Raw genomic sequence first — 13,099 nt, forward strand, 5'->3', positions numbered from 1 at the left:
TTAAAGAGGAAGAAGAAGAGACGTTGGTGAGTGGAGATCAGCAGTCTATGGAGGAGGGGGAGATGATTATGGAAAGTAAACAGGAGGAATCTTCTCTACATATGGACACAAGTAAGTAATCACTAAACACAGAACCAGTACTACGGGGCCAAACCCTGCAGCCCGGGCCCTACTATTAAACAGAGCTATTTTGGCAATACTCTGGAACCTCTGAAGCATCTGCCTGTCTGCCAACATTGCTTAGATGGCGTTTTGAGACCTTCACACTCTATTCCCTTGATCCCAGTCCATAACAACCCTTCTATGCCTGAAGCACATCTCATGCAGGGCCCTGCATTACACTCGCGGTTCAGTTTAGAGCTCCAAAAGTCCATATGAACACCCAGGGCCCACAAGACATGGGGGTCCGGGTCACATGACGCATGTCCTATGAGGGAGGTTCTCCCTCTTCGCCAGGAGGGTGACTCTATTCCCTATCCACCACCAGTGCCTTAACCAGCCTGGGTTGCACTAATGCACAAATTGCCCGATTCCCAGATATTGGCTGCCCATACTGATTTACCACACAACTCCATAAATATGATATTGGTACCTTAATAGTCTGTGAAGATGCTAGTAGTCCTATTAGAGGTTGGTGCTTCAATAAAGACCAGAAGGGTAGAAGGAGCGAGAACTGCGGTACTCCCGATTGCTGTGCCAGGTCTTCTCCTAATCCCTAGATTCCCATTAAAGGGTCACAACCCTCATTTTTAACGGGCGGAGCACACGGCTCCTTTGCTACATTCTCAGCAATCTGCAGGCCACTCCACTCCTCTGCATAACCCCCTCCCCTCAATTAAAATGATTGTAAACCCTTGATTTTGTTTAATGACGTAGCACCCTCCTAGGTAGGTGCTACAGAGAAAGTATAGTTTTGGGTCCTGTCTACTTACCAGAAAGACTGCAGGTAAATCTATATTGTGCTCTGCTTACCAGAGAGCAGGATCTGTTAGTGAGGTCTGCTCAATGTGCTCAGGTGCAACTCGTTCTGTCTGCATAGTGTTTCACACTGGTCCAATAGGGAGGCATATTGGACAGTGGGAGGAAACCTTACAAATGTCGTTTGATACAGCCCTGGTGATTTGGCAGAGGAAAAGTGCCTTGGTGCATGCTGGGATACTGTATAAAAGCCAGGAGCACATGTGCTCGGGGTCATTCGGCTGTATAGCGGAGTCCCAGGGGGAGGGGGCGGCTGCCTCCTCCTCTGTAGAGGGGTCATGCAGCCTCAGGTAGTCGACCTGAGGGCCCAGAGTGCCAGTGAGAAGCTGAACCCAGAGGTCCAGGGAAGCTGACTGAAAGGGGAGACACTGGAGGATCTGTCTCTGCAGTACAGTGAGTACAGATCTGCGTCAAGGGGCCTGACCTGAGGGGGGCCACCCCTGCAGCTAGAAGAGTCAATTGACGGGTGTCAGTAAAGGGGATGCCAGTGAGTGTCCCGAAGATAATGTAGATTCACTAAGTTTATTGCTGGAGAGAAAAGAGAAAGGAGACTTAACCCTTTCCATACATGTGGCAGTATGGATTAAGCAGTGCAGCAGCTTCCACGAGCACCCTAGTGAGGCCAAGTGAGAGTTGTCCTTATCCATTGTAAAATAGTTAGTTGAAGTACCCCATTATTCCCTTCTCCCATCCAAGTTCCAAAATAAACACTAAAAACCAAATCCCCTGGACTGTTTATTGTGTCATGAGCCATCGGGAGTAAGGAGGGATGTGTGAACGGTACCCCATGAGACTGTGTGCTGGTAAACAGAGGAGGCCCAACAAGTTATCATACAGCAAGCCCTACAGGGACAGTGCTACAATAACAAACATGTTATACTTACCTGCTTCCCATCCTCCTCTTCTCGGGTCCCCCTCTGGCGCTACTGGCTCCTCCTCTCCACTGAGTGCCCACCACAGCTTGCTCACTTTCGACCCATCTCTGTGTGTCTATTGACACACAGAGAGCACAGCTCGGCCCTGCCCCCATGCCCTCCTTACTGGCTGTGATTGACAGCAGCAGGAGCCAATTTCTCCCGCTGCTATCTCTGAGCCAATGAGGAGAGAGAGAGCCGCTTGGATTGATATCTGGCTGGGAAGGGGGGAGGAGCTGCAGAGAATGCATTAAGGTAAAAACCTTCAGCCTTCTGAAATACTTTAGGGCCGGTTGTACAGTAAAAGGAGAAGTAAGCCCTTTCTGCACTCCCCCCACTTAAAATATGACACGTCCTCACAGACTCTCCATCCTAAATTTTCACTATTCTGTACTCTGGGTTTTCCTAATTTCTAAGGGGTATCCATATTTTATGGATTGTTTTCGAACCATAGCTAGTGTGTCAAGTGGTAATTCAGTCGAGCCTCTGAAAATCTATAGCCATCTCCTCATTTTTACTTTGCATTTGGACTGTATAGATCACATGAGCACATCAATGAAAATGGAAAAAGACCAAAGCCAAGTGACTGAGAGGATATTGGACTTCACCCTGGAGATCATCTACCTGCTGACTGGAGAGGTGAGGAGGATTTTGGGAGAGTCACGTGATATCCAACCTAAATAATAAATAATTAAAGAACCACAGACCGGACTGGAGAGGTGAGGAGGATTCTGGGACGTCTGTAGTGATAACTGTTACTTATCTCTCTTTGCACAGGATTATAAAGTTGTGAAAAAAATATCTGGTGATCCATTAACAACGAAAAGAAGCCTTCATCACAGGACATCACCCATCACAGTGCCTCCACCTCACTGCCTGACAACAGAGGTAACCAGTGCCAAGAAGATTCTAGAAGTCACCAACAAGATCATTGAGCTTCTGACAGGAGAGGTGAGCGGTGCCGGGAATTCTGCGACATGGGATGTGTCTGGATGGTGACTGTATGATTGCATGTGTCTGGTTCCTATAATGGTAAAATGTTACTTTTTTTCTCTATGAAGGAATGGAGGTATTTAGAAGGACACAAGGATCTCTACAAGGACGTCATGATGGAGAATCAGCCGCCCCTCACATCACCGGGTAAGAGGAGACTTTATTGTAAAGGAGAGAGCAGTACGGAGGCTCCACCTAGATCCCCCATCATCTGATAAACACATAGAAACAATGTATTCAGTCAGTGTGTGTGTTTCCTACAGATGGATCCAGTAATGGGAACCCACCAGAGAGATGTCCCCGTCCTCTGTATTCCCGGGATTCCACACAGGAAGATCACACTATCCCTCATCATCATCAGGTAGATAGATCCAGTAATGGGAACCCACCAGAGAGATGTCCCCGTCCTCTGTATTCTGGGGATAACAAACAGGAAGATCACATCATCCCTTACTTTAATCAGGTGGGTAGAGAGTGAACATATAGACCTAAAGATGTATTTCAAGTAATGGGATGACATTCCTTATATGTTTGTTATATTATTTTGGGTTTAGGCTGTAGAGCTTAAAGACCTAAAAATTAAGGTGAAAGAGGAAGAAGAAGAGACGTTGGTGAGTGGAGATCAGCAATCTATGGAGGAGGAGGAAATGATTGTGAAAATTAAGGAGGAATCTTCTCTACATATGGACATAAGTAAGTAATAAACACAAAATGCAGAGACCGTTTACACAAATTTTATACTTGCAGAAGTAAAATAAATGTGTATTTGAAAAGCTTTATGGGTTAACCAAAGACAAATGTCCATCAATTTCATCCTGCCAAAATGAAATCAAAAACCAGAAAACTCACATAAAGCAGTAATATAAGGTCATGTTCCCGACAAATGAGGAGGAGATACTGTACATCATATGAAAGGTCCATCACATTCCTCAATATAACGTCATGTTCCCAACAAATGAGGAGGAGATACTGTACACCATATGAAAGGTCCATCTCCATTCCTCAATATAATGTCATGTTCCTAACAAATGAGGAGGAGATACTGTACACCATATGAAAGGTCCATCTCCATTCCTCAATATAACGTCATGTTCCCAACAAATGAGGAGGAGATACTGTACACCATATGAAAGGTCCATCTCCATTCCTCAATATAACGTCATGTTCCCAACAAATGAGGAGGAGATACTGTACACCATATGAAAGGTCCATCTCCATTCCTCAATATAACGTCATGTTCCCAACAAATGAGGAGGAGATACTGTACACCATATGAAAGGTCCATCACATTCCTCAATATAACGTCATGTTCCCAACAAATGAGGAGGAGATACTGTACACCATAAACACCACCATTTCATATTTTGGATTTATAATTTCACCCAATATATATGATTATATAACATGAAGAATATGTATAACTTTTCAAAAAACCTGCTTTCCCACAGATGGGCACTATGTCTGGAATACCACAGAGAGACATCTTACTTTATCTACAGACTCTTGTGAAGAAAATACTCCTACTCCAGATATCTATTTGAATTCTCAAAGTGCAGAAAGAACAATAGATCCATCTCATTTAAATTATGGAATTCACACTGGATCAAGTTCATTGTCAAGTTCAGTGTGTGGGAACAAGAAAAGTAACACAATTGTGGGTCCCTATTCTTGTCCAGAATGCGGGAAGTGTTTTGGTCAAAAAGGAAACCTCCTTAATCACCAGAAAAGCCACACAGGTGAATGCACTTATTCATGTTCCGAGTGCGGGAAGTGTTTCAGCCGTAAAGGAAAACTTATTCTACACCAGAGAATTCACGCAGACGAACGTCCCTATTTATGCTCAGAGTGCGGGAAAAGTTTCACAGAGAAAAGAAGCCTTATTTTCCACCATAGGATCCACACTGATGAGCGACCTTATTCCTGTGCGGAGTGTGGAAAATGTTTTACTCAGCATATTATACTTCTTAGACACCAGAGCGTTCACGCAGGCAAAGGTTCTTTTTCGTGTTCAGAGTGCGGGAAATGTTTCACAAGGAAATGTAGTTTGGTGGAACACCAGAAAATTCACACTCAGGATGGACTTTTATCATGCTTGGAGTGTGGGAAAAGTTTTTCCAGGAGAGGAAGCCTTATTAGACACCAGAGAATTCACACCGGCGAGCGTCCTTTTTCCTGTTCGGATTGCGGGAAATGTTTCACTCAGCAAAGCATACTTTTTAGGCATCGCAGTATTCACACCGGGGAGCGACCCTTTGCCTGTTCAGAGTGCGGGAAGGCTTTCTCTAGGAAACGAAGTCTGGTTGGGCACCAGAAGATTCACATTCGGGAACGCTCTTTTTCATGTTGAGTGCGGGAAATGTTTTACACAAAGCAATGATCTAATAAAGCAACTGTTCAGTCAACTGCATGATTAAAATGGGTTTACAGAGGGGAACATCCCAGTGAAAGTGATATTTTGGTTATAGGTGAAGTCTGGTGGGCTGAATCACCCGGCATGGGCAAGATCTGACTTCTACAGTTCTTTCTCTCTTCTCGTCACATTCAAGAGTCCTCATTCTTTCTTTAACATCTTCGATAAAATAAAGTAAAAATCAAATCAGAAAGAGTGGAAGCCCCTTAATTTGGGTCAGCAGTTATGCATTCTCACGGAAAATAAATATTCCAAACTGCGTTATCCTCAGATTCTCTGCGTAGGGGTGAGGATAAAGGGGTTTGTTAAAACTATTGGAGATTACAAGGATGTGGTTTATTAGTTAGAGGCCTGAGGAGATTAACGAGGAACTTGACTCCCTCATTTGTTTTTGTTTTTTTCACTCCCAACATACACTATATTACCAAAAGTATTGGGACGCCTGCCTTGACATTCACATGAATTTTATTGGCATCCTAGTCTTAGTCCGTAGGGTTCAATATCGGGTTGGCCAACCCTTTGCAGCTATAACAGCTTCAACTCTTCTGGGAAGGCTGTCCACAAGGTTTAGGAGTGTGTCTATGGGAATGTCTGACCATTCTTCCAGAAGCGCATTTGTGAGGTCAGGCACTGATATTGAACAAGCAGGCCTAGGTCGCAGTCTCCGCTCTAATTTATTCCAAAGGTGTTTTATTGGGTTGAGATCAGGACTTTGTGCAGGCCAGTCAAGTTCCTCCACAACAAACTCCCTCATCCATGGACCTTGCTTTGTGCAATCATTTGGTGGAGGGGGGATTATGGTTTGGGGTTAGGCTTGGCCCCTTAATTCCAGTGAAGGAAACTCTTAAGGTGTCGGCCTACCAAGACATTTTTGGACAATTTCATGCTCCCAACTTAGTGGGAACAGTTTGGGGATGGCCACTTCCTGTTCCAACATGACTGCGCACCAGCGCACAAAGCAAGGTCCATAAAGACATGGATGAGCGAGTTTGAGGTGGAGGAACTTGACTGGCATGCACAGAGTGCTGACCTCAAGCCAATAGAACACCTTTGGGATGAAATAGGCCTGTCTCGCAGTCTCCGCTTTTTCTTATCCAACCTCAGTGCCTGACCTCACAAATGGGCTTCTGGAAGAATGGTCAAACATCCCCATAGATACACTCCTAAACCTTGTGGACAGCCTTCCCAGAAGAGTTGAAGCTGTTATAGCTGCACAGGATGCACAACCCCAATATTGAACCATACGGACCAAGATTGGGATGCCATGAAAGTTCATGTGCAGGTAAAGGCAGGTGTCCCAATACTTCTGTTAATAGAGTGTATTTGCTGGTGGTATCCATATACTCATCTGCCCAACAAATCCAGTGTTGTCCTGCTATGACTTGACAATATGTGGACAACAAACAAGCAATGGTGGCAATAAAAAGGCAAAAAAAAATGTAAGAACAATAACTGGAGTTTGATCTGCATTTTATTTTTCTTCACTACTGTATAACATATATATAGATCTAACCTACTACAGAAGGGGTCACTAACCCTAGCTTCCAATCAGGATTTGAACTCGAACATCGGTGGTTGGACAGGACCACTTACATTGATCATCAGTGATGAATGGCTGCTTTACACTGATAGTCAGTGTTAAGAATGGCTTTACATTGGGCAAGGAAGTTAAAGGGTAAACAGACATCCTTACAAAAGATTTTTGCTATAAAGAGAGCATTTGTTGAAACCTTTAAGGGAAACTGCTGTAGCCTGTAAGAGTGCTGTCGGAGAATGTAGTGTGGATGGTGGAGGAGAGCTGTCAGATAATGTAGTGTGGATGGTGAAGGAGAGCTATCAGAGAATGTAGTGTGGATAGTGGAGGAATGCTGTCGGAGAATGTAGTGTGAATGGTGGGAGGAGAGCTGTCGTAGAATGTAGTGTGGATGGTGGAGGAGAGCTGTCGGAGAATGTAGTGTGGATGGTGGAGGAGAGCTGTCGTAGAATGTAGTGTGGATGGTGAAGGAGAGCTGTCGGAGAATGTAGTGTGGATGGTGGAGGAGAGCTGTCGGAGAATGTAGTGTGGATGGTGGGAGGAGAGCTGTCGGAGAATGTAGTGTGGATGGTGGAGGAGAGCTGTCGGAGAATGTAGTGTGGATGGTGGGAGGAGAGCTGTCGCAGAATGTAGTGTGGATGGTGGGAGGAGAGCTGTCAGAGAATGTAGTGTGGATGGTGGAGGAGAGCTGTCAGAGAATGTAGTGTGGATGGTGGAGGAGAGCTGTCGGAGAATGTAGTGTGGATGGTGGGAGGAGAGCTGTCGCAGAATGTAGTGTGGATGGTGGGAGGAGAGCTGTCGCAGAATGTAGTGTGGATGGTGGGGGGGGGGGGAGCTGTCGGAGAATGCAGTGTGGATGGTGGGAGGAGAGCTGTCGGAGAATGTAGTGTGGATGGTGGGGGAGAGCTGAAGGAGAATGTAGTGTGGATGGTGGGAGGAGAGCTATCAGAGAATGTAGTTCTGCTCTGGTCCCCTAGCTCTGCTGATCCTCTGCCCCTCAGTCCTCTCTCTTTGGTCCCCACTCACTTTCCACTATAGTGTTTCCATGTTGCATACCATGTGAGCCGTCTGCTAGTTGCTCTGCTCCAGTCCACTCACCTTCCTGCTGCTCCACACTGCACACCAGATGTGATGTCTGCACCAGACACTTTAGAATATATACACATGAACCGGTAGTGACTGCTGATGATGTCTTTCTGGGTAGGCTTGTTGGTTTCCCAGTGCATCCTAGGATATCTCATACCTGCAATACCTCCAAAACAAAGCGAAGCCAACGCTGAAAGTAAAAACCCCTCAAAAGCTCCAGGTGTTGTCAACGAGCGTTGTCATAGACTTCTATGGAGGCTTCGGAGACGCTTTGAAGGACCATGAAAGCCACACGGGATCATTTTTGAAGCGTAACAAACACATCGTGTGACCAGGACTGTAAGGTGACCATTTTATTTAGTGACGGAGGCTTTGGTTGGCATTCAGAGCGCTTTAAAAAAGGGTGTCCAATGCCACATTTTGAAGCCAGTGTAAATGAGGGCTTAGAGTGTAAATTTTTGTTTATTAAAAATCTTACAAAAATAATAAAAACACATATACATAATAAATAAAAACATATATACAAAATAAATAATATATATAAACAAAAATAGCTTACATCAGCATAGAAATAGAAAATTGCTTTTTGGCAGAAAGAAAACTAAATATACTAACCAAGACGCATTTTCATATTCATATTATCATGATTCAACTCAACAAAGCCCTAACCTCGACCTAAACACATGCTCAGGCTAAGAAACTAATACACATTTACTCCATGCATGCAGTCTTTTTCCAAAAATCTGATCATATAAAAAATCTAGGGGATGTGAAAGGACAGAAATAAAAGCTGCACACCCAGAGACTGATAGACAGCTGCTACGGGGACCTGACATTCATCCATGCCTTTGTCCAGGGTCCTGGCCGCCACCTGTCCTTCTCAAGACCCCGAATCTTCCCAACCTCATCCAGAATGTTGTGCCACCACCACCTTGACAGGAAGGACTTTTTTCTGAGTGGAAACCTGACATGGTGCATTCCACGTGAAGTAACGAACTACTAAGCTAATTAGAAAAAGTGTCTTAAAATCAAAATCCAGATGTATCTCAAAAGACCCGTATGACCACTCCGCATAACTGAAGCGGGAAAGGAAAGGGATACCCAGAGCCACACCCACCCGCTTATAGACTTCTATAGGGGTACTGAATCAAGAAATGGTCCATTGTCTCCTCCACACCGCCACACTCCACTCTTGGACAGCAATGGTTCTTCGCAGAGCGATGCTTCAAGTTACCTTTCACATAGAGTCTGCCATGGAACGAGAGCCAGGCCAAATCCCAAAACTTTAAAGCAATTCTCTCTACATGGGCAATCCCTCAAGGCCAGTGGCTCGCTAAAGGCAGATTCAACAACCCTCCTCTCCAGGGCCTTCCTAGGAAGAGACTTAATTTCCCCCGCCGTCTCTCACCACTGCCAAAGCATTTTCAGGCACGGAGCAACGTAATCCGGGAGCTTACCATGTCGGAGCCCCAGACTTTTCACTGGCCCACTATTCTCCCAGCTTCACAGAAAAGTTCTAAACCAGGACTGAAAAATACCAACCCACCGAGGCAGTTCCTCTGCCAGCATGTTACCAAAATTCTGTTTCAAAAATATCAGAGAAAAAAAATACCACAGTGTTGACCATACCTAGACCACCCATCTGCCTGTGAAGGTAGGTTACATACCTCTTAATGAGGTTCAGTTTGTTCCCCCATAACAGCTGGAAGAAACAGCTGTAGATCTTTGCATAGAGAGACACTGGCAAAACACAGACAAAGCTGAGGTAAGTTTCCCTTGTGATTCTCCTTCGAGAGATGAATCTGCCCGGTGATTGTGATCCCGTCCTGTGATTGGCTGCACTCCCTTCACATCAATTAATCTCAGTGGTGAGCTCTGAGGTGAGTCCCTATGGAGAGTAGATTCTGCCCAGTGAGTGACTGTGATTGGAGAAGTGAAGTGGGAACTCTGAGGTGATGATATGAGGTGTCCGACTCTCCTTGGCTCTTCTGACTGAATTCTCCATTTTGTTTTACATCGGTGACAGAAGTGACGGAGGAATGGGTTCTGTTTTCTGTCACAAGAAATGTGGTAAAGGTAAAATAATATCAGAGTCACATTTTTATATCCCTCTATATGTATTATCTGCTGGACATAAAAGACGTCACGGTGACTATGGAGGAAGAGGACATGACGGGGGGGTTACTGGGTGTAAATATACAATAATATCTTATTACCCCTGTAACGTTAAAAACCATACCCCGTGAGAATTCCATACCCACGTCACTTCCTGTCAGGAACAGCTGAGCAGCGTAGCAGTGCGCATGCTCACAGCCCCGGATACGTCATTGAACAGCTGAGGAGCTGACAAGTGCGCATGCACGGAGGGTATGGATTTTTCACGGCAGTGTGTGTAACGTTACACCGCATCAGCTGTTGCGGCGTTTACATGAAAGGTTACATTAAAACAGCTCGGCTGCAATATGAGTCATCTGCGCTCCTATCCCTGTCACTTCCCTGATCTCGGCTATCAAATGTAAAAGTGGCGGCCGGTGTATGAAATATAAATGACGGAGATCTCGGCTTTGTGATTTATATTTTCATACACCTGCCGCCGTTTTTATATTTAGTAGCCAAGATCAGGGAAGTGACAGGAATAGGAGCGGAGATGACTCATATTGCAGCCGAGCTGTTTTAAAGTAAGCGCCGAGGCGGTGTAACGTTACACACACTGCCGTGAAGAATCCATACCCTCTGAGCATGCGCACTAGTAAGGTCCTCAGCTGTTCAATGACGTAGGTGCTGACGTAGGTGCACTGGAAGTGACGAGGGTATGGATTTTTTACGGGTATGTTTTTTTCACGGAACACCTCCACTGCTGCCAGTTCCAGCAATGTCTCCTCTCTACTTCCTCACAACTTGGGACTTCCTGTCTGTGACATCACTTCCTGTCTTCCACTAAGTAGAGCTCACCACTTACCGCACAGTGTGAGAACTGCGACCGTCAATAAAGTGTAGCAATGCTGCTGAGAGCCAATCCCCTACTGCTATTCTCTATACTGGCCTTTCTCAACTTTTTCAACACAGAGGAACCCTTGAAATAACTTTTCGGTCTCAGGGAACCCTTGCTAAAGTTTACTCTTTCTACCACTCATGATACATTAGTGTGATGGTCAGTGCAAAGAATGCTACTTACATATGTGGTCATTGGGAAGAATGACCCCCCTTACAGATAGCTAAAAAGATCAATGGTGGCAGTGGAAACTTATCTAAGAGATATAAATTGTTCATTGCCCCTGGCAACCTCTAGAGCAGGGATCCTCAAACTACGGCCCTCCAGCTGTTGCAGAACTACACATCCCATGAGGCATTGTAAAACTCAGACATTCACAGACATGACAAGGCATGTTGGAAATTGGAGTTCCTGGACAACTGGAGGGCCAGAGATGGAAGACCCTTGCTCTGGACGAACCCTAGGGTTCCATGGAATCGTGGTTGAGAAACCCTGCTCTATACATTCTAAAAATGCAGGGGCTCTATATGTGACTTTATTGGGGTGAAGTGGGGTGCATAGATACTGTACATACAGCTAATGTCATGTGGGATCTTTGTATAGGTGGCTGTTATAGGGCAAGGAGGGTCCAATGAAGGAAAACATCCAAGAGGCTCTGGGACTTCGATGTGAGTTCAAACGAAGTAGTGAGAGTACAAAAACATTTGGAGAGCTCACGGGCTCAGGGTAGGCTGCTCACAACAGACACGGCTACCCACTACTTCCTGTGAGTACCCAGCAGGTTAATAAGAAAAAAGAAGCACCAGGCCAAATGATGAAAGAGTCCAAATTAATTTAATGGTTTAAACTAAAACAACAACCATTGCATTTTAGTGGCCAGAAAAAAAACTCCCCCATTTGGGCTTATGTGTATGATCAGGGTGAAATGTGTCAGTGGCATGGACAACAGCCTGGGACTGTCTTAAGAAGCCTGCTTGGGTGAATTTAAGACTTTATGGGTAATATCACCAGTGTATGGTTCCACTTTATATTTAGGGTGTACTGGTACCTGGCCATCTTGTGGACCGGCACAAAAGCACCAAAGCTACATGCGATGTTGATTCTTTGATATCTTGCTTAGGGCTCGGAATGAGATTTCAGCTTGTGAACCGGTTGAAGCTAGAGCAAGGGAGGGTTATAACCCCTGTCAGATTTTTTTTTCGCCATCTGTGTCCAATTGCAGAGATTTCCTTTCAGTTCCTGTCCCATAGCCAAAACAGGAAGTGAGAGGAAATCCTCGCAAATCAAGGGAATTCCTTGGGGACCTCCAGGTCACCAGAGCTAGTGTTCCTATTGGAAGATTTTCCCTCTAGTACTTTTCTGGGGACAACCCATGGGATTTTCTTTTACTTTCACTTTCAATGATAATGGTAAACAGGACCTAGCCATCTTTAAGACTAGCACATAAGCACCAGAGCTATAAGCGTTACTGATTCTTTAATTATATTGATCAGGACTAAGAATTCCACTTTGTTTGTGGACTGGTGGAACTCAATGGCCAGAATTGGCCATGCTCACCTGTCCAAACTTCTTGCAGCTACTGCAGCAGGAAGTTATTTATTTAGTGGTGGCATTATTACTGCCATTAAATGACAATTCCCTGATGTGTGGGCCACAAGCATCTTTGGTTGCTAGGGTGCAGGCAGCTGACCGCATCCTAGCAACCAAGGATCCTGCTTGTCTACTGACTTTTTCAAACTGTAAACAAACCAACGGGCATCCCAGGTGATGTTATTGACTAAATGTGGGTAATAATACATTGAACAAAATTATAAACGCAAGACTTTTGTTTTTGCCCCATTTTTCATGAGCTAACCTCAAAGATCTAAGCTTTTTTCTATGTATACAAAAGGCCTATTTCTCTCAAATATTGTTCACAAATCTGTCTAAATTTCTGTTAGTAAGCACTTCTCCCTTGCCGAGATAATCCATCCACCTCACAGGTGTGGCATATCAAGATGCTGATTAGACAGCATGATTATTGCACAGGTGTGCCTTAGGCTGGCCAGTCACTATCTGGTGTGACCACCATTTGCCTCAAGCAGTGCAACACATCTCCTTCATATAGAGTTGATCAGGTTGTTGATTGTGGCCTATGGAATGTTAGTCCACTCCTCTTCAATGGCTGTGCGAAGTTGCTGGATATTGGCAGG

The 13,099-nt window shown here is 44.9% G+C and overlaps 1 protein-coding gene across 1 annotated transcript; it reads left to right on the top strand.

Annotated features, from left to right (window-relative positions):
* Window positions 1-101: 101 nt before the first annotated feature.
* Window positions 102-5,448, top strand: LOC309564404 (uncharacterized protein; the record flags this gene model as incomplete). Its single annotated transcript, XM_082269032.1, has 2 exons — window positions 102-111; window positions 4,334-5,448. The coding sequence occupies 2 exons, from the start codon at window positions 102-104 to the stop codon at window positions 5,230-5,232; spliced, it is 909 nt and encodes a 302-aa protein (XP_082125158.1). The 3' UTR covers window positions 5,233-5,448.
* Window positions 5,449-13,099: the final 7,651 nt, after the last annotated feature.

The sequence above is a fragment of the Pelophylax lessonae genome, assembly GCF_965119305.1.
Source record: "Pelophylax lessonae genome assembly, chromosome: 9".
NCBI classification, from domain to species: domain Eukaryota; kingdom Metazoa; phylum Chordata; class Amphibia; order Anura; family Ranidae; genus Pelophylax; species Pelophylax lessonae.